This window comes from Ixodes scapularis, unplaced genomic scaffold, assembly GCF_016920785.2.
Source record: "Ixodes scapularis isolate PalLabHiFi unplaced genomic scaffold, ASM1692078v2 PGA_scaffold3__209_contigs__length_174095766, whole genome shotgun sequence".
NCBI lineage: Eukaryota > Metazoa > Arthropoda > Arachnida > Ixodida > Ixodidae > Ixodes > Ixodes scapularis.
Genome location: NW_024609868.1, coordinates 117,343,718 through 117,366,407, shown reverse-complemented (window position 1 = coordinate 117,366,407; position 22,690 = coordinate 117,343,718). Strand labels below are relative to the sequence as shown.

Sequence of the window (22,690 nt, the reverse complement as noted above, 5' to 3'; positions counted from 1 at the left end):
GCGGCTTGACTTCAAACTGGTTATTAACTCATGGTGACCTTCTGCCAGGAAGCTGTATACAATCACTCGAACTGATGTTATAATGCGCCTTGTAGAGTTGATATAAAATTTTTAACCTTCCAATTTTTTCCGCTTACCCAAGGTTCGCAGCCCCGCTTTTTTTAATAATTCTGTCACCGACACCGTGCAGCGATACTCTGAATAAAGGAATCTTACTACTCGCCGCTGGATACGCTCACGTTGTTCTATCTGATACTTGACATATGAATCCCAAATCACCCACGCGTATTCAAGAGATGATCGAACATGAGTCTTCTAAGCACATAATCTAACCGCACGCGTAGTATTTTTAGTGCCTGTTTTAAAAACCCGAGTTTTTGCAGTTTCTCAGACATTTGTGTGACGCAGAGACTTTTTCAGAAGTTTAGAGCCTACCGCGCGCGTGGCAGTAGAGGGCTCGGTACCGTGCAACGGCGTTCTTATTGTCGCCGCACGCTGGCTGCGAGTTTTTTTTTTTTTTTTCTAGAGCGAGAGGCAATTTTGCTGTCGCGTCAGGGCGGAACAATGCTTGCACTTTTGGCAAAGCTAACCCTGCCCTCCCCCACATCATGACAACCCCCCCCCCCTCTCCTTGTCGCGTCACGCTCACCTTGATAACAATTGGCTCAAAATAGCAAGAGCGAAGTTTCCCCTTGCTCTCCAAAATGTCGCAGAAGTCAAAGGCCAACGATAAGAGCGCAGCTGCACAGGAGAGCGCCCGCTCTTGCCACGCGCTCAGTGGGCTCTAAACTTTTGAAAAAGATCACGCCTCCAAAATATATTTTTCTACATATCTAATGCACATGTTAGACACCACAAAATTTAGAATAATATTAAGGAGAGATTATATTTAATTTATACAACTGAAAACGAGTTTCTAATAACCAAAAATAAAAATAAAGTGTACACTTCGATCAAGTTGGAAACTGCCCGTGGTGGCAATGCATTGAAAAGTTTATTCGACTCAGGAACCTGTAGTTTACGTGTCATCATCTTGAAATCTTGGCACAAGAATAGCAGTATATGATATAATTCAGTAATAACATGATAAATTGTTCAAAACTTAACGTTTCGGTGTTTTGGTCATATCTGTATATTAAATACACGGGATTGTATGAGAGCGCTGCCCTAACCCGTTGATAGATGGCGCAAGCCTACGATGGCACACATTTATGGGGCTGCGTGCACCAGCGGTTGCTCTACCACAACGTGACATTGGCGACCCATGTTTCCCAATAACATGGTTAGATAATGGAATAATTGTGTTTGTACTGCGTTGACGAACCCCCGTGCGGCAAACTCTCTTCCCAGTAACCGTCGGTCGCGGGATGGGACACCAGGCGGAAGGGTTTTCCCTGGGAATCGGGTTCCCAATTTTGATCGCCGGTGCCGTATATAAAGGTAGATAAACTCTGTACGACCCCTTTTTTAGACATATAGATCCCCACAGTGTTTATTCTAGTTTTCAGTAATTCACCACTGGCCTCAGCTGCTGGCATATTTCGTTGAAGATGGAGGTGATCATGTTCATGATGCTGATAATAATGATAATGATAATATTATAATAGTGATAATTATAATATTAAAAATAATGTTTATTGTCCAATGTAGTTCACTTGATAGAGAAGCGGATCTGTCAAACTCAGTGAAAAAGATTGTTGGCCTGAACCCTACAGTTTGTGATTAAAAAGCGCATGAATAGTTTCAAGCTTAGCGTACATCCCATATAAGCTGTGATGCAAACGATGATTGTCACACAATTACAACCACATGTACAGAGTAGTCACAAAGTTGAAGTAATACATTGGAGCACTTGTTTAAGCTTTTTAAATGGTAATCAGAAACCAAGAATCGGCTTTATTTTGTGCCTAAGAACGACCTTTCGGTCTTAGTACTAGAACATCAAAACACGTTTTATACCTCAGACATTACAGGGACCATGAAACGATTCTGATATTAAATTTCATCCACCGATCGTCGTAAAAGGTGTGAAAAGAAACACAAAATACAAAACTAGCGAGCCAAAAGATTCTCCCCATAGAACTTTTTAAAAAAACCTGGACTCTTTTGGGCCTTCTTTCCTTCGAAAGCTCTCTGCCTTTTCACTGCGATGCATCCGCGTAACCACAGCACGTCAGCCGAATACACGTCGCCTATTGGGTAAGAGCCTACCTCACCAGCATCGGGATCATAAACAATAAATAGCCGGCGAATGTTTCCTAAAAGTTTTGTTAAATAATATGCAGATCAACATTTTGTAGCATAATTAGAGATGTGACGAAAATTGCCAAATTCGATAATGCTGAGAGCCAAGCGCCATTTATCATGTGGTAAACAAAGCAACTACTGCGTTTGCGCAGTAGGGCAGTAGGGCCGACAGCGTCGCTCAGTTACTTGGTCGCGACGACCAACGAACGTTTATTTTTCTACGGGTTCGTCTCGCGCATGCCGACTTCAAGCAGCAAGAAAAAAGTACTTGAAACAGACCACGACGAACAAGAACGCTGGATCCACAGACATCGGAGAAAAGCTACAACGGCCACGAATCCACCGACCCTGACCAAACGAGCTCGGCAGAATATGGGCCTAGCAGGCACTACGACTCGGCGCAGCGTTGCTTCAACGGTACTTGGCCAAAACCGTCTGCCCACGACCGCCTGGCGAGCTGAATGGAATATTCCCACGCGACCCTCGTGGACCCTTCCCGTATTATAGTTTGATTGCTGACCTCAATTTTAGAATAAGAGGTGAGCTCTATCTCTTCCCTTTTTCATCTTGTTGTTTTCCGAGGCAGCCTTGACGAACACTGTCGTCGAAAAGGGACTCTCGTCGATTCTATCGTCTTGTTTTGTGTGATATATAGCTCAAATAAACGCCGTATGAATTACCTTCGTAACACGGTATATGCACTTTGGAATTAGTATGTCATTTTTATTCTGACACAACTACAAGGCACTGTCGAGCTATAACAGTTCGTGGGAGCTACGTGCAATGCCGGTCCAACCTTCCTTTGCCGAGTGTCCCGTCGGTATCGAGTTGCAATCGTAAAAGATCGGTTCCGAAGCGCTTACCAACAGCGCGAATACAGCACTCCGAGTGTGAACAGGTATTTACGTGGCTCTTTTGCTGACACTGTCGTAGTTCCAACGTATCTTTTTTAACGTTGGCTCGCTCCTGCGTCTCCGAGGCCGCGAAAAACGCCGCGGCAATTTGTTTCCATCTACGTCGCTTTGCAAACGACTGACACGGGCCGGGCCGCCTTTTACCAACGATGACAGTTGGGTTGACTTCTGGAGTCTTCACCGGAAGACTCACCGCACTTCCCAGCAGGCATACCGGCGTATGGGACTAGTCCCATGCTGTCGCTGTAGCGCAACATATCTCATCGAATTTCGCTCAGCTGCGATGTGTGCGTGACTATCACGCCGATGAGAGGCGCCGATTCAGAAAATACGTCGGTGACCAGACTTGTACGTAATCCGTTACAAGTAATGAAATTACTTGTAATCCCTTACATTTATCACTAATTTAGTAACGGAATAATTACATATTTTCTAGAGTAATTTTAAAGTAATTCCGTTACATCTTTTACGTAACGGATTATTTGTAATCCGTTACATTTTTTTTCAGGACCAACCCCCCCCCCCCCCTTCTAAAGAAAGGGTTGTTTTTAATTTGGTAAAGTCGAGCGCAGTGACACTGTCACGCGAATTGACCAGCGCAAAGGGAGGCTTGTCACTCTTCAGTTCCGCAATGCCTTTTTTGTTTTGCAACACCAAGCCTTTGAATCTATTTTTTTTGTAGACCCTAACAACAACTAAAAAAATCCAAATAAACATTTCTACAAAAAAAAAAAGAAAAAGGAGGGAGGGGGCAAATTATATCCGCTTTTTTTAGTCCCTCTGTTTTTTCTTTGGGATCGAAAACTGGGAGAGGAGGACACAAGTGATTGTGTGCCTCTTCGAGGAGCTTGAGGTGGTAAGTGGACAAAAAAAAATTAACAATGTCCTTCTCGGTTATAGGGACTACGACCATTTTCATAATGTCACAACAAGAGACAACGCTCCGTCTGCCCTAAAATCCACTAGAAGAGATGTGATAATATGTGAAGGTGTTATTGCCGCAAACATCCTCGTTCGTCGCTGCACACTTATCATCTTCTCTTAGGAAACAGGGTGTATATTTTTCTGCATCTTTCACATTATTTGACGCCGTTTTAAAAGCTACTTAACCTCTAGGGTTGGCCCTCTTTATTTGTGAATTCCAGCCTGGTTATCTGCATCTCAGTCACCCTTTTATGAGTCAGCTTTTTGCGAGCACTTGGAAAATGGCAATAGTCTTCCTTTCTCCTTTTTTCTGTTTTGCCCCAGCAGGACGCATCTCATCTCAAGCAGATATTTTTACAAATAAAACATAATGGTGGCTGACGTAGACTTGATATTCAGTGCTTGAGGGGTGAGTGAAACTCGTGAGTGGGGCCAAAGCGCGGCTTACTTAGTACTCTGCCCTTCGCTGCCCGTGGCATTAGCGGACGTCTATCTGGAGAACACCGGAGTAAACTGCAGTCGGTTCGTGCTCCATGCGGTTTTGAACGGCACCAAAAAGGTACACACGGCAAACGTGCGTTTACATTACCTTGTTTTAACCGACGCTCTAAGTTGTTATGAGTGTCCTTTTTTTTTAGTACTTATATTTATATACTAGGAGCTTTGTTTGTATTCACCAACGTCTCAACCGAGGCTCGACCTCTTCATAACCAAAGGAAAACGAATATGGAGCCAAACCTTATTTATTACCCGAAGGAAAAATCCATCAATGTAACCCTGTTTGGCCGTCAATGTTTTCTAGTGGACCGCTGACTGTGCCTGACTGTACGTCAAGCATGTCTGATTGGCCAACAAGTTACTCTGACCGACAGTCAAACTCCAGTCAGACTCTACTTGTCGGCTTTCTGATGGTTTCCTGGTGGCAGTCGGCCGCCGCGAAATGCCATCAGGATGTCTTGGTGGTGATTCTGACTGTACATCGATTGTCTCTGACTGTACGTCAGAAAGCTTTGACGTGCAGACAGACGTACGGTCAAACGGCGTAAAGTTCGTTCGGATACCACTATTTCGCCAAATCTATGAATACGAAAAGTAATCTATGCACGAGAAAACGATTTTGGGACGTGAGCCCATAAAACCGCTGACGTTAGAGATATGACACGCAACCGACTGACAACCTTGATCAGAAGCCCGCCGAAGCGCCGAATACGACACTTCGCACTTCGCTTCGCCCATAGAGGCTTCGCCGAGCTTTCATGAACGATCGCTCTCGACTCGTTTTGTTTGCCCGCTTGCTCCAACCTGTCGATCCTGCCCGGGCTCTACAATGTCTTATGTTTTAGTAGAATTTCTACTCGACAAGACCCAGCCTGTTGTGAGTTCCGGCGATGTAAGGGACTTAAGCGGTGTAGTTGAAGACGACAGGGTGTACCAGGTCTACTGGGCCGGTGATGCGCGAACAAAAGGATCGTTCTACGACGCGAAAGTACTCATGGCAGGTGAGTAGAACTGAAGTACGGCGAGTGATGTACGAGTGCTTTGCATAACATGCTGACAGCTTAACTGCATTTGCAGCCAAAGCATTTTGTATAAAACGAATAGTCAAATCGAGTCTTCTAACGGTGGGGCGTAGCATAGCGGTTAAGCTGTCCGATATGTACGCATGTGGTCGCGGGTTCGATGCGCGGTTGTGCTGCTTTTTTTTTTTTTTCTCGAACTTTTTGTTTTATCGAGGCATTTGGCGATATTTATGAGTGCGTATAGCTTTACTCTTCTATAAATGCTGCCCTTGTTGATGAAATTCCCTTGGCAGTGGCAGTCAGACGTCATCTGATGGACCATCAGATGACGTCTGATGGTCCATCACGTTCCACCAAGGCTGCTGACTGGCAGTCAGTGTCCCAAATTACGTAGCTTGACGGAATTTTCAATAGGGTATTTAATTATCACCTTACTGTTACAACTATGTTTTGCTATTGCCTGGCAATATATGGAGATATAGTAAGATGGACATAAATCAGTTCTTATTCTAGTTTTGGCTAGATGACATGATGACTTCCACAGCTTTGCGATTTAGACAATGGAGAATTTTAGTAGATCGGTCCGATGACTCCGATAACGATACCCGATACACCGCCACCGCCTTTGCGCATGCATCATATTGTTATCGGGGGCATCGGAGGAATCGGAACGATTTACTGAAACTCTCTTTTATCAAGCAACGGCTGAAACGACAAAGCTTTGTTCTATCTTCGAGGTAAATAGTACTTCCATTGCTTCGCTGAAGAAGCTCAATGCAGACCATAAAGCATTCATCACGAACAATATGGCAGTCCCATCCAGTGCCTCAGTTCAGCGTAGCAGTCGACATATTGAGTAAGAAATAATCCAAAATGTCTGGCGAGACTTTCGAGTGCCAGCTGTTGCTCAAAATACTCAGGGTCATTAAATGGACCAGCTTGCAACAATAAGAACTTGAATAACCTCCTTCCCTTTGTTTCTTACTTGAGGACAATAATGTTGAAAGTAACGCCATGAAAGTAACGGATTACTTTTTGGAGTAACGGTCAGTTACTTTTATGCGAGGGTAATTGTAATTGTAATAAATTACAATTCAGCCTTGAGTAATTGTAAATGTAATTCCTTACTATTTTTCAGTAACGTGTACAAGTCTGTCGGTGACATCAGCGCCATCAGCGCAGTAAAACCTACCGGCGCACCCCCAACTCGCCGCCGCTAACGCTCCCATTCTCCTACGGCCGAGAGAACTTCCCGTTCCTGTGCCAGAGTGCGTAACGACGGTCAAAATTACGCCGCAACTTGTTTTGCGGTCAGTTGGAGAGAAAGAAAAACTCGATATTTCATTAATTTTTTTTTTTTTTGTGTAGAAGTTAATAAACCGGAGACGAAAACGGATGCCTGTTCGGCATTCAGTGAGCGTTAAAGGTTCAATGTAAAAGTTATCATGCAAAAGTAGAAAGGTCATTTCATGGTCTCTTTAAGTGGTAAATGCATAACCCCCCCCCTCCAAAAAAAAAAAAAGAAATTAGGACAAGAAATAAACACTTTTGCGATGACACAAAGTTGCACATTGGCGATGCAATCAGTGCAAAGACACCTTCATATTTAGCAGAAATTAGAACAGCATCGACGACAAATGTCCTCGAAAGTATTATCTGGGGTCATACTACAGACACAGGGATTTAAGAAAATGTATTTACGTCCACAAAAGATGTCTAGGTGAATGGTAAGACCATTGTAGGTCTTTCTCATACGAAACACTCGATTTTGTACACGTGTGTACACAATCCAGTGTGTATACAAGTGTACACTTCTGGACACACTGGATTAATAAGTGTACACTTATTGGTTAATAATAATATTAATAATAATAATAAAATAAACTTTATTACCTTTTCAGAGCACATAGGTTCTAACGGGCTCGTCAGAGCCTACAATGGCTTGAGTGACTGGGACCCGGCAAGTGGCAAAAGTAAGCTATAGGTATATGAACAATACCAAAAACAAAAATACACACGCAAAAAAAAAAAAAAAAAAAAATTGAGGGCATTTGCAAATTTAGGAACGAAAAAAAAAGCAGTTTTTTCAGAATGAAAAGTTTGAAGCCACGTTTTTAACTCCGTCTCAGAGTCTACAGAATATATATCTGCAGGGAGGTTATTGAAAATATAGGAAACATAATAAGCACGAGTTCTCATCCCGTACATCGTAAAAAATCTTGGGCGTTCAAAACGGGCAGCCTGTCTAAGGTTGCGAGACGGTTCAAGTGGAACCATGAAATTATCCATCCAAAAATATCTAAGTACCACTGTTTCTCCCAATAACGAATTTAAGTCCGGCATTCCCAGATCGTTCAAAATATTCGTGCTAATAATGATGATGATAATAATAATAATAATAATAATAATAATAATATTAATATATTTTTTTCGGATGCGACGAGGTATGATTCGGGTCTGCCGAAGCTAGAAGTGGCTTGTGTGGCTAAACGACCAGTATTAAAGTTATAAATAAATTAATTTCAACATTGTGAAGAGTGCATCAGCACATAAAACACACACACACACACACACACACATGTTTTAAGAAAAATAACATTAAAGCATTCGTAAAGTTAGTATCCAGAGTTGTTGGTATGTGGATAGTCCCATTACATGAAGAACAACACGCACACATACATCTAAATATTAAAAAAATGAAGCACAGGTCATGTCAAGTTGCCACAGTACTTGGGTTGTAATAAAGATCACATCACTGGCCTAAGCAAAAAATATTTAGATCACAGTTTAAGATGCCCGGAAGATGAATCTGGTTCGTGAGGGCACACTTGATTTAAAATAGGTTTCGTAGGGCCTGTTTCAACTTTTTTTCGAATCCAGGTCCAACACATTTTCAGGGAGACTGTTGAAAATGTCCGGTACATAAAATATTCGTTGTCTTCTGCCATACCACGTTGACATTCTCGGCACCTCAAAACGAGTGGTATGTCTGAGTGCCCGAGGTGCAACGTGGGGAGCTTTAAATCTGTCATCCCAACAGTGTCTTAAAACAACCGTTTCAGTAAACAAAGCATGATATAATGGAAGATTAATATGATCAATTTTTTTTTGTTTTGTTACGGTATCAGGGCTGTATATAATACTTCTCAACATTCCAGTTAAAATACTGTCAATTTTCTTTTGCTATAACGTAGAACTGCCACCATAAATGGTTATTCCATAGCGAAGAACACTGTATGCCAAAGCATTAATGACCATCTTTTTAACATATTGTGGAACAAGTGATCTCATATTATAAAGTAGACAGGAAACACGTCTAAGCTTTTTACATACAGTTCCCATGTGCGCATTCCATGAAAGGTCACTATCGAATTCAATACCTAGATATTTCACATGGTCCAAATAACCCACTGGAGTGCATTTACACGAGGGACAAATTGATGAATGTAAAAATAGTAGCGTATCTGGGATAACAACTTTTAACGGATTCCGGAAACACACCAGACGTGTCTTTGTGTTATTAATTTTTAGGTCATTTTGCTGAAACCATTCAATCAAATGTGTGGTTTCACGTTGGAGAAGAAAAATTTATTTCTCTTATTCTATATGGCGTGACAAAAGTACAGTATCGTCAGCATACTGATATGGTTTGCAGCTAACTATTGAATTTGACTTATCATTGACAAAGACATTAAAAAGTAACGGAGACAAGATGTATCCTTGTGGAACTCCGGATTTCAAGGCGAGCTTTGAACTTCTTTTGGGACCTATGTGAACTTGTTGAGATCGTCCAGTTAAATAATCTTTTAGTAGCTCCAGAAATGGACCTCGGAAACCAATATGATAAAGCTTTTGGAATAGAATGCTGTGGTTAACACTGTCGAATGCCTTTGAAACACCCACAAAAAGGGCACATACGACCTCGTTTTTTTCGAATGCGTAATGTAATTCATCTGCCAAATCTTCAAGTAATGGCTGTGTACCCCGTCCGTTGTCAAAACCATATTGATTATTGGATATGATTTCGAACTTTTCAAGAAACTGACTCATTACTTGGAATAAATGTTTCTCTAAAATTTGACTTATACAAGACAAAATCGAGATGGGATGATAATTTTCGACCTTACGACGATCTCCTCCTTTATGAAGAGGCTTAACTTTTGCATTTTTCAGGTTATTAGGAATTTTTCTTTGTGCAATGAAACCATTTAACATGTGCAGAAGGACATGTTTAATTGCATCAAAATTGCGGGTGAGGTCATTTGCTCTAATATTATCAACTCCAGGAGATTTTCTAGGTTCAAAACTAAGCAGAAGTCTTTTCAGATCAAATTCTGATAACTCAAGAAGGAAAGCTGACGCCATATTCGAATCCCTCGAGTGAATTGAATAGGCAACATCATTCTGCGCAACGCCCGAAAACTGTGCATTAAATTTGTCAACAACTGAGCATGTAATTGGGCCAAATGCTTTCTCAAGCTCCTAATCTACTGAATTTGAAGGCTTCTTTCCACAGAGTTGGTGGAGTAGAGACCAAGTTTTTGCTGCATTTGATCTTTAACGATAAAATTCATTTTGAAAGTGTCTCCTTTTGGGGGCTCGGAGGAGAGCATTTGCACGATTACGTGTGCAACGATATTCTGTTTTCAGTTGTGCATTTTGGGGAGAACGCCTGCATTTTCTCCACAAAGTATCCTTATCTTGAATGGCTCCTAGAATATCTGCATTCAACCAAACATACTCCTCACGGCGTTGTCGAATTGTAAGAACGTTTTTGGAATCTTCAATAAAAGAATTCCAACTTACATGGAAAATAGATAATAATATAATAATAATAATAATAATAATAATGCAATTCAAATAATACTAATTATAATAAGAATGATAACCATGTATTTCAAATAAAAAGAATAATAAGCAATTAATTCATTTTATTGGGTGGGAATAACCATTCGGACTTGGTACTTGCACTACGGACATTGAAACAAAAACAAGGACACTCACATTACAACAGGAAACATGAAGATTATAACTAGACAAAATTACACAAAAATCATATTCAGATACACTTAAAATTAGCAGGTGACTATTTATGTTGGAAGTTAATACGTTGGTGCGCCGCGAAGATGATGCATATAGTCGGGAATGTACATCACGCAGAGTAAAGCAAAAAAAAAAAAGGGTAAACTCACAAATATTTCTAGAAATATTTGTAGCCATGTAGCCCTCATACCTTTTGTAATCATTAGAGGGCAGTTCAGGAGATATATGTATTTATTCCCGGTTACCCCGCAGCGCAGGAAGGCATCATTGCCGGGGGGAAGGGGGAGGGGGAGAGGGGTTGCATAGTTAGTCGTGAAGGTAGAACTACACTCGTGCATATGTAAAATGTCGGTTACATGAGCTTCAAAAGTAAAACAACGTGTCTACAGAGTTAGAAGAAATAATAAAAATTCAACATTGTGAAACCCGAGACGTAGGACAAAAGGAGAAGAAAAATGGGGACCAACACGGACACTCCTCTTTGTCCCCTTTTTTTCTCCTTTTGTCCTACGTCTCGAGTTTTACAATGTTGAAAGTTCACCAGCTCACTTGAATCTTCTCTGTAATGTCTAAATATAAATTCGTGTGCGATTCATTGTAACATCTGGGTATCTTTCAGCTCTGTCCTTAATTGGAACAGGTTTTTGATTCAGTGGCTGAAATTCTTTCGGCTGGAATCATATATGTCAGTTTTTTAGCGTAACCGTTGTAACAATCCAACAGCCCGGGAATCGGGCACAAATTACTAGATTATCTACATGTTTAAAAATGTGAATTGAGTCTTGTAGGTACTCTAGAAATTCTAATATTAGCCTCAAATTAGCCCGTGTAGGGCTTTAAACAAAAATACAAAAACCGCTTTTTTCTCTACGTCGATGTAGGTTAGGGAATCCAACGGTTTCCAAAAGGGGTTTATAACCCAAGGCTTTCTCATCTCTAGCCAAATAGAGATACTTGAAAATTGAGATGAATTTGCACTGCACAGGTTCAATTATCAGTGAACTGGTTTTACAGCTTCCGTTCCACACCATCGATGCATAGTCTAGGTGCGAGGAGCACAGTGAACAGTAAAGGGTTAAAAACGTCGAATGACGAAAATAACCCCCGGAGAAAGGGAACAAGAGGGACAAAGGACAAACACAAATCTCCAAACACAGCTAGGTGACTGGTGCGCGACCGAAAAAATCCGCCTGGTCCGGGTATCGAACCCTGGAGCTCTCCATCACAGGTGGAGCGCTCTACCAACTGAGCTAACCAGGGGTTAGACGTCAGTAGAGCAAACGGTTTTATCAGCTGCCACCAGTCTAACACCAATAAGGGTGAAGCTTGCAATTTAAGGTTTCAAGTATAATGCAATTGAATGCAAAGGTGTCCCTCTTGCTCCCCTTCTCCAGGGATTATTTTCGTCATTCTTGTCCAGCTGGCTTGCACCTTTGCATTGAATTGCTTTTAATTGCATTATAATCAAAAACGTGCGTGGATTGTTAATTTTGTAGTCAGGCAGAACAGAAGGCCAAGCACTCGTAACGATGCGCAAACCGCTTTGCCCACTTGAATATCAAACCTTAGTTTTGGATCGAACACAAAACCAATATTCTAATTATGGTTACACGAGTCAATAAGGCCCCCTCAATTCGATAAAGAAAATCGCCATTTTCAGTTTTCCGAGAAAATGTCAATAATTCGGTTTCTGAACGGTTCAGACGGAGCTGTTTCCTTACACCAATTGCTGAATCTGTTTACGTCTACCTGTAATTTCATGCAGTCGTCAAAGGTTCGATTTTCACGGTATATTTTAATATCATCAGCGGACTGGAAGAATAATGATCGTAAGGTAACGAGAGGGATATCGTTGCCAAATATAGAAAATAAAAGAGGGCTTAAAACAGATCCCTGAGGCAACCCGGAGCTAACCTTAAAAGTTGTGGACGTCATATTTTTAACTCGTACAAACCCCTTTATATTCATCTTCCAAACCACTCGATGACGTTTTCCCCAACTCCGTAGTAAGACAGTTTAGGTTGTAATATCTTATGGTCAACCACGTCAAAGGCCTTGCTTAAATCAAAATAAACAACGTCAAGTTGACCTTGCTTGCATAAAATGCGGGAGGATGTAGAGTAAACGTTACTAAATTTCTTGTTGTCCACCTGTCAGGAAGAAATCTATGCTGACTAGGAGTAGTTATATTTCTAAATGAGAAAGATAAAAATTTAAGAATAACCAGTTCGAAAAACTGCGAGTATGAACTAAGAGAGGAGATTGTTCTGTAATTGGAAACATCGCCACTCTTTCCAGATTTAAGCACAGAAACAATTAAAGCGAGCTTCCACATGTCTAGAAGTATTCCGGACTTTAAAGAGTTATTAATATTTCACAGAGTTTCATTTTCTTAACACACTCCGCCACAATATTTTAGTTTACACAGATCAAGTGTAGCAGGTTGCTAAGTCATTCCGGATGAAAATCCGGAAAGGAGGAATCGGTGTGATCAGTGCAAAAAGAGCAGGGCGATATTTATCTAGCGCTACAATCGGTACTTCACTAGAGGTTAGACTTATATCATTCGCGTTCAAAAGACATGTCGAGAACTTTACCCTGCTAGTCATAAGTGTCATTGTGTTGTTTTAAGCCCAAAAAAGTGGCAAAGACAATTAGTACATCGCACTTGCACGAGGCATAAAATTTGTTCGACAAACTGTTGAGATTCGCCCAGTCTTTCCCCGGGGCATTAAAGTCTCCTAACGTTAAATGTTTAAAGAAGTCCAGCTTGTTGACAGTTTCTTCTATGTTGGTAGTGAGGCAGTTACTAAATTCGTCCGGGGTAACTTGCGGAGAAAAATAGAAAACGCCAATTCAAACTACGCTCCTGTCGGTTGCAACAAACCTTCAACCAGAAAGATTCGACGTAGTTTTCTGATTCTGACCGTCTTGTTGTTACGATACCCTTGTCCTGGGTAACCAGGACACCACCATCCATTTCTTCCCCTAGAGCTGTCACGATTGCTATGATGCACATCAAAACTTGGAAGAAAGTAATCAGAAGACGATATTCCGGAGCACACCCAGGTGTCGTAAGGCAAAACACAAAAGAATTGAATAATGTAACATTAAAAAAAATATATCAGCTTTAGTTAGTAAGACTCCGATATCATGATCATCATCATTAGCATCATAATACTAATAATAATAATAATAATAATAAGTAATATTGAATCGTTCACTAGTGCGGCGCATTCTTCCGTACATAAAAATGTCATATATATTTTAGACGAATGTGCTCAGCTACTGTCGGCTTTCTGAACGATCGATCCCACGTTTAATTATGCAATAATGTCTCGTTCCTATGAACGCCTCTGTCCCCCCAAAATATCGTCCATAATGTGAATTGTCCATATTAACGAGATAAAAATGCATATATTTTCCCAGTTTATCCCCGATAATGGTGTTCATATCGGGAGGTATCCAGGTTAACCGGGTCCATATTAACGAGACATGACTGCCTCATGATTTAAAATACAACTTTGCTCAGAGTGATTTCACAATGATTATTTACATCATACCAAACTAGTATCAAGTAATATCTAACTTCTTTTTTGCCGTATTACTGAAGAAGTTGATGTTCACATGCACATAAAGGTTTAAGAGTAAACTCCCTCAGGAAAAAATACAATCAGGTGACAAGTTGCGCCGAGTGGCGCTCAGTGTGCGTGTGGCATCAAGGAGTGAAAAATGAGATTATTGAACAGACGAAATGAATTATGCAGGAAAGGTGTGACGATTGCAGGAGAGAGAAATATCATAGTATAAAAGCCGATTTAACGCAGTGTAATCTGTTTGCAGACAGCCATGCCACGTTGTAGCTCAGGGCTAGAAGGCAAGAATTTATTAACAAAATGGGCTTATTGAGCATTTTATTTCCCTCTTGGGGTATATTGTTTATCCGTACGATAAAAAAACAAATTTCTGGAGCGCTAGAAAGATGATGCGAACGATATGTGGCATTTGAACTGCTGATAAAATATTGGCCTCCTTGTATGATAGTGTAATGGTCCCATACCACTTTTTACATCTATGAAAAACACCGTGAAATGCGCCAAAGAAGCTAGTTTACCATGACCTTTTAAAGTGGGTCTGTTGCTGACGCCATAATCAGTAAGTAAGTACGTAAGTTATCCTTATTTACAAATACATAAATTTAATAAAACAGACAACCTTTGTCTCAATTTACAGAGCAGACTGTGTCGCTTTCACTTTTTATTCTTTTGAGCACGTGGCGAAAGTGTAATGGTGTAACCAGGTTCAGCAAATTCTCTAGAGTAGGATTCCGCTTGCAGTACTATAATCGGCGCCGTAAAGTTTGGCTGTAGTTTATAAAAGACGACTTCTGATTTATTCAAAATCAAGGGCAACATATCTCGCCTATCTCCAAGTCCGCGTGTTTATCTATGTGTACATGCGTCCGTGCAACGTCAACACCTCCGAAATAGCTTTCAAGCTTGCGCGTAACGTGACATGACGTCACGTCCGGGAGGCCGGCATGGGTGCTGATTGGATCCGAGTGCCGCGTCAGCGTTCGCGTGGGACTATGATAGGAAACGAGCTGCACCTCCAGATTCGTGTAGTCCCGGATGATATAAATAGCACAGGCGAGCCCGTCGCTTAGAACTCCTGCCGAGTTGTCAATCAGAAGAGAGCTCAACCATTATCGAGACTTCAGCGGTTGTTCAAATTTTCTCGTCACTCCCCACTTGATCGGCTCCCGGATCAAGTGGGGAGTGCCCACTTGATCCGGGAGCCGATGCTGAATTAGCGCAGAATGTAAAGGCATTGATAAACAAAATGGAGTATCAAGCCTGGCTTTTTTTTATTTTAGTCAGTTCAGAAAATACATTTTGTCTTTTTGTCTGCAGTACCAAGGAAAAAGACCAGAAGGTCTGACGAAGCCTCGGTACCGCTACATAAATGAAATATTAAAAAAGACAATGACACTTGTCGACAGCAGAGTACACTAAAACAAGAAGCGCTCGTAAATAAAATATAATAAATAACAAATATACATATCAATGGCATTTAAATAGTACACATTTTTGATACTATAAAACGAGACTATAATACCGTAACACAAAAAGCCTACAAAAAAAACACAAAAAGAACAACAACAGAGATAACAAAGAGGATAAAACCAGATATTTCAAATCAGTTTGCAACATTTGTGGGCAAGAGAGTTTTTTTCACTATGCTTTCGTATCTGTTTAGCGATATATTTGACGTAATAAGTGTATGAAGATAACTGTGTGTATTAAGGAAGTTGGGAATTTAAAATGAGAGCGTTTGTCTGCCCATGTGTGTCCTGATTTTGGGGAGTATATACTTGTCATTTCGAGTGTTGTAATGGTGGCCGGGTCTAGTGCATGCAGATGGATAGCCAGGTTGTTGAAGTCTATGGTCATGGAATATGCAGAGTGCAAGTTTATAAATGTTGAGATGTTCAAAGCTAAAAATTTTATACTTCTCAAAAAAGCGGAGCTGTATGTGCATCATAAGCTGAATTGTGCATTAGGCGAACAGCTTTTTTTTTTTCTAATAAATGCAGATGTGTGATATTTGTTTTTGTTGTCTGACCCCAGAAAAAAAAGCAGTAGTAAACCTTGGTGTATATCAGCGCATAATACAGTTGGTACTTCAGCCATTCCGGTAAAAGATGCTTTGTAGATGAAATTAGGCATACCGATTTTGAGATTTCGTTTCGTATTTTATTTACATGGTGCATCCAACTGAGGCGTTCGTTAAACCATACTCCAATAAACTTATGATTATCGACACGCTCAATTTGAGCTCTTTCGAATTGCAGTTCAATATGTGTATTGTGGGCGCGATTTATTGAGGAAAAATAACATATTTTGTCTTTCCTGTATTTAGTGATAAACCGTTAGCCACCAGCCAGGATGAAAGTTCAATTAAATATTTGTTTATTGTGGTCTCTAGTTCGGTAAGATTTGCCCCAGACAAAAATGCATTTGTATCATCGGCAAACAATATTAAATCTTCAGTAAATGGTATCTTATTTATGGCATTTATATAAACGAGAAACAGTAAAGGTCTCAGTATCGAGCCTTGCGGTACGCCATATTTTATTAACCCTAGAGGCTATTTTATGTTATTATAAACCATATACTGTGTGGGAGATGTAAGGTAACTTGTAATAAGCTTATGCACAGTCCCGCGTATGCCATATGTCTTGAGCTTTGAAAGGAGTTTGTTATGTTTTATGGAATCAAAAGCCGTCCTAAAACCGATAAATAAAACAATTGTAACACGTTGATCTTCAACGTTGCGTAATATTTTTTCTTTAATGTGCAAAAGCGCAAGTTCGGTAGTTTTTCCCTTTTGAAAACCATACTGTTGCTTGACTATGACATCGTACCTAGAAAAAAACTTTTGCAGCCTTTCCTTAGTTGCTTTTTCAATTACTTTTGAGAACAACGGCAACACTGATATTGGTCTGTAGTTTACTAAGTCATGTTTGGAACCACTCTTACTGATTGTTGAAACTCTCACTATTTTCAATAAATCTGGAAAAATACCACTTTCAAATATACAATTACATATGTGAGTTAGAGGAATTGAAATAATGTCAGATAAAAATTTAATAGGTGCTACTTTAAGCTCGTCCACCCCGCAAGCTGAATTGTTCTTAAGGGACATGATTAACATAATTATTTCGTGTTCAGTCACTGGATAAAGAACGATTGAGTTTGAAATATCGTTTTTTAGGTACTTTCTGTGGTCACCAGGTTAACTTGCAGACGTAGATTCACTAGCTGATAGGAAATGAGTGTTAAATCGAGTCGCTAGTTCAGTTCCAGGTAACGATTCCCCGTCTATTTTTAAATCTGGTAAGCAGTTGTGACGCGTCTTAAGTCTAATGATTTCGTCAACAGTTTCCCATATCTTTTTCGGATCATTTTGCGCGTCTGCAAACTTACGTTAAAAGAAAGCTTCTTTTTTCTTTCGAATATCGAAGTTCAGGCGATTTCTTTACTTTTTGAATTCCGTTAAAATAGTAGTATTTCGAGTCTGAACAAAGCGATCGTACATCTCATGTTTTTCACCTATCCTACGGAAGAGTTCCTGCATGATCCATGGCTTTCTAATTCTCCTGTTTGCTTTTTTCGATTGTAGAGGTAAAGATGTCTCATAGGAAGCTTCAGTGTTTCATAATATAGGTTGTATGCCTTATCTGGATTTCTTTCACACAGGACGTTTTCCCAATTCTTTTCTTGTAGTAAGGCATAAAATGTATTTAACGCCTCTTCCGATATATGACGATATAAGCGTGAAACAGGTGTATTATTAACCTTTTTTTAATTTAGGCAAAAGACAAAAAATGGGCATGTGATCGCTTATTCCAGCGGTTATGACTGCTTACAGTACGTCATCTGGGTGGAAGTTTGTTATGCATGCGTCTAATAATGTAGATGAAGTGGCTGTTACACGGGTGGGAGTATTGATCCTGTTGAAGCATGCGAAAGACTGGATGAAAGTAAGAAACTCGACTTGATGTGTGTTTTCAACGAGTAAGTCCATGTTTATGTTATCAACAATTATCACTTTGAGACGGAGTGAGCTTACATATTGTAAAAGAGAGCAAACAAATTCAAAGAATGTACATTTCTTTCCATCAGGGGGGCGGTACAGAATAACAACCAGAATACCTAGACAGTTTATCGCAATACATTCATAATCGGGGGTTCACGACGATAACTCCTTGATTAACTTAAAAGCAACACTGTTCTTTATGTATATGGCAACACCACCACCAGTCTTCTGAGGTTGATTTACAGTCTCACAATGATACCCATTCAAACAAACGTCATAGTTACGAAACCAGGTCTCGGTAAATGCTAGAACATCAGATTTCATTGTCTAGGGAATTAACAAAACACTCAACCTCATCAACCTTGTTACACAAACTCCTGGCATTCGAATGAAGAATCGAAAAATTGTTACATACTTTCGTACAAAATGTGTTAAAATCAAAATGTTCTACGCCAACGATGTGTTGAGAAGCTTCCTAGAACGTCTAGCGCATTTTTGTGGCCCGTCCTCTAGGTGGCGCTTGATACGCTATCAGCCCGGCCTGTGGACTGAAGCGGTTGAACCGGTGGAACGTTGAATGCAGATTGCCCGCGGTGGCAGGTGATTCTTTTGCGGCTTTTACAATAAGCATAAAAATTGCGCCAGGATTTCCACAAAATATACCTCGCTCGAAAACGGTCATTCTGCGTTAGGTAAAGAGGCGGTGCTCCTGGTGGCGCTTGGCACACTATCCGCCCGTAGCTGATCGTGTGCAAAACACATACCCTTTTCGAACGACGCTGTTCTGTTGAGGTAGTTAACGATATATTCAAGAACGTTGGCTGAAACCACCAGGTCCGCAGGTTGGGCAATGAGTTCTCAAAAGATTGATCAAAAGCTAAAAAAAAAAAAATCAGCGTTTTTTTTTTTTGCTTTTTTGTTGAGCATTACTATTATTGGTGTTGACTCAGAAATTGTTTGCCTATCGAATGGAAAGTAATAGCAAAAATGGAACAGACGCTGAATTATCACTCGTTCGCGCAATATCCCCAATGACTCGGGATTCGTCCCTTGGATACGCCTGGAGGTCTTCGGAGCCATGAGCTCGCGGGGGCTTCTTTGCATCGTACGCGACTGTACTTATAATCGGGCTTGTCTTATAATATTCGTGGCTCTAGGACCTTCAAGACTTTCAAAGCACGTGCATTCAATGTGTGAATTCCATAAAAGCTTGTGCTATCAAAATGCTAGCAGTACGTTTTTCTCGTTCAGCACGTAGAAAGTCAATCTCGGGGAGTGTGCGTTACTTTGTACCGACTATTGACTGAAAACCACTCCATTTTAGAGCGCAGCTCTTAGGCGCCCGTTTCCGGCTTGAGCGGCGTCGGCGTCGGCGTAACCGCGTGGTGCATTATGGGTAAATTTCCCCGCTAAATTTAGCGGAAAAATTTCCCCGCTAAATTTAGCGGAAAAATTTCCCCGCTAAATCTAGCGGAAAAATTTCCCCGCTAAATCTAGCGGAAAAATTTCCCCGCTAAATCTAGCGGTATTTTCCCCGCTAAATCTAGCAGAAAAATTTCCCCGCTAAATCTAGCGGAAATTTTCCCCGCTAAATCTAGCGGAAAAATTTCCCCGCTAAATCTAGCGGAAAAACTTTCCCGCTAAACCTAGCGGAATAATTTCCCCGCTAAATCTAGCGGAAAAATTTCCCCGCTAAATCTAGCGGAATAATTTCCCCGCTAAATCTAGCGGGAAAATTTCCCCGCTAAATCTAGCGGAATAATTTCCCCGCTATATCTAGCGGAAAAATTTCCGCGCTAAATCTAGCGGAATAATTTCCCTGCTAAATCTAGCGAAAAAATTTCCCCGCTAAGTCCAGCGGAAAAATTTCCACGCTAAATCTAGCGGAAAAATTTCCCCGCTAAATCCAGCGGAAAAATTTCCACGCTAAATCTAGCGGAAACATTTCCCCGCTAAATCTAGCGAAAAACTTTCCCGCTAAATCTCGCGGCAAAAATTTCCCCGCTGAATCTAGCGGAAAAATTTCTCTTCAGGTCAGGTGACCCCCCGAGTTCACGTGACCCCCCCCCCCCCCCCGTGACCTTGGCGAGGGGGTCATGTGACCCCTCCAAGGTCACGTGACCACCCCTTCCCCCCGATAACACGTGAAACTCACTACCCTTCCCCTCCTCCTCCTCAAGAGCTGCGCTCTAATTCGGCGTTATTTTTATTGATCAATACTATTAGTTCTTATTTGTTGGTTTTTATTAGGCCGGTTACAATAGACCTTTTTCAGAATTCAGTCTGGCCACTTTGATCACTCTCATCAACCTAAAAAATGGCGTATGTGCTATATTAATGGCGGCCTTTTGTTTACTGATGAAGAAAGAAGTTGAAGATGCTTGTAAGCAGATGATTCGTGGCCTATACATTCTACAAATCTGCGCGACGTGAAGCAAGAATGGGATGCAAGAGCTGCGTAAGCGTTCATTTCTAACTCGAACCCATATAGCTTCGAAAACTCTTGATGCTTAGAACTTTATCAAAGCGTCTATGTGGGTTGGCACTTCGTTTTTTGTGGTTGCATTTGTTTCGCCATCGATACTGAAGTTGAAAAAAAAAACGGTACAATGAAGCGCACATTCTCGGTTTTGATTGATTTGCGAAAATGACGGTTCCCCATAAATTAATGCTGATCGCAGGTTCATTGCCGCCTTTAATACGGTATAAGTTAAACTGCCATTTGTGTCACTAGGTGGCAGTGAATTCCGGAAATGCACTATAACAAATGCACAACCGGAAACAAAATACACGCTTAAAAAGATATTGGCCTGCACAATGTGCAAGCGAAATTTCATGTTTTGCTTACCAGCGCCGATTACATTCCTAAACGATGCATTTCCCTTGACTACCGTGTTCGCGGGAGTCACATCTAAAAGCATTATTATCGGCCCTCTATATGGCTAACCACGTAATACAAACAAAATATTTTAGAGTGTGGTAGTTTAAAGGGGAATGAATTTCGCTCTTGACATACGCAATACCTTTCAATTTAAAGCATACAGAACGATAGAGGTTATTTTCCTGAAAGCCCTGTAAAGGCATTCATTTTGTTGTGCTGATAGACACTGGAAATCGTAAAGTAAACCAGACTGCATGCCTCGGTTTCTCAAATGCCTTAGAGGTTTACTGGAGCATTAAATAAATTGATTTTATTAAATAATAACAGAGATTTACGTGATGGAACACAATATACCCCTTTGCTGCTTTTGAGTTGATCCGCTAAATATATTGTTTGTTTTCTCTTTTTTTGTTTGTACATGGCCTTTTTCACATGGCATTTTTCAAAACATTTTTTTTTTAGTTGTACGTGGATTATACGTCCAGGGCTGGGTGCACACTGTGAGAACCGAGAAAAAAAAGCGTATCATCTTCACAGGTAGTGGCAAGCTAGCCTGCTTGCACGTGCGCCTTTTTGTGGTTCAAGAAAGCGTTGGACGTCAAACGATCCCCAGGTGTTTTCGATTAATCCTCAGTTCGCCGCTGCGACGTGCCAAATGGCCGTCGTTGGTTTGGCACGTAAAACACCCAAGGTTGACATTGTACCAACGATAACAATGCCTTTAGGGACGTCAGCAGTCCGGACAAGTACCCCACAGATAATGAGGCCGTGGCCCAGCCAAAATTAGCTCTTGGCGCGTGTGTGGGAGCTCGGAGCGTTTCATGTTGTAGACTCGCCCAAGGAAGGGCGGTAATATTTTTGTGCTAATTTCTTTTAATTGCGAATTTGCTGAAGCCACACACTGTGTTCACAGATAAAACACAATTCAAAACAATCTTAGCATTTGGCTTGGCCGTGGCCTCTCGTGTTCTACATGCCAATTACACTTTTATTTCAAAGGTGTAATCCTAGAAAGGGGGCGGGTGTCATTAGCCTAAAATATATGCCCTGAGGACAATTTTCGAATGTCATTAACTTTTTTTTTTTTCCAGCGAGGCACTTCGCAAGACTTCAGCGTATAACTTATGCTTTGGTAACGTAGTGAATAGCGAATGTACACATAGCTGTAATTGGAGTGTTTTAGATGGTGCAGTAATTATTTCTTATACAGAAGTTCGTTTGATAATCCGTTATTTTGTGACGCAGATTACTTAATGAGTGCCCTCTTCCTCGTTCCTTCAGAATGCACAGTTCAAACCTTGTGTAAGTTATCTTACTTGTGCAAGTATAAATATGACAATTGAAGCATAAATTCCAGTGATGAATATTATTGGGAGTTAAAACAAAAAACGCCAAACTTGAAATGCAGAACAATGTTCCCTGGCAGGCTGGCAAGGTTTCAACTGTGCATGCATTAACCTTTTCAGGTTTCTCTCATTTTGTTAGAGTGATTTCACAGAAAAACCAACGCATGAGAGATATACGCTAGAAAATCCAACACAGGACCTTCTACAAACAAT

The 22,690-nt window shown here is 40.8% G+C and overlaps 1 protein-coding gene across 1 annotated transcript in view; it reads right to left on the bottom strand.

The window, feature by feature from the left end:
* Positions 1–21,171, bottom strand: part of LOC120837598 (cubilin-like) — a 201,256-nt gene extending 180,085 nt beyond the window's left edge. The window contains exon 1 of the mRNA XM_042292858.1: positions 21,099–21,171. Within this exon, the coding sequence (XP_042148792.1) occupies positions 21,099–21,171 (73 nt within the window). The remainder of the gene's footprint in view (positions 1–21,098) is intronic.
* Positions 21,172–22,690: the final 1,519 nt, after the last annotated feature.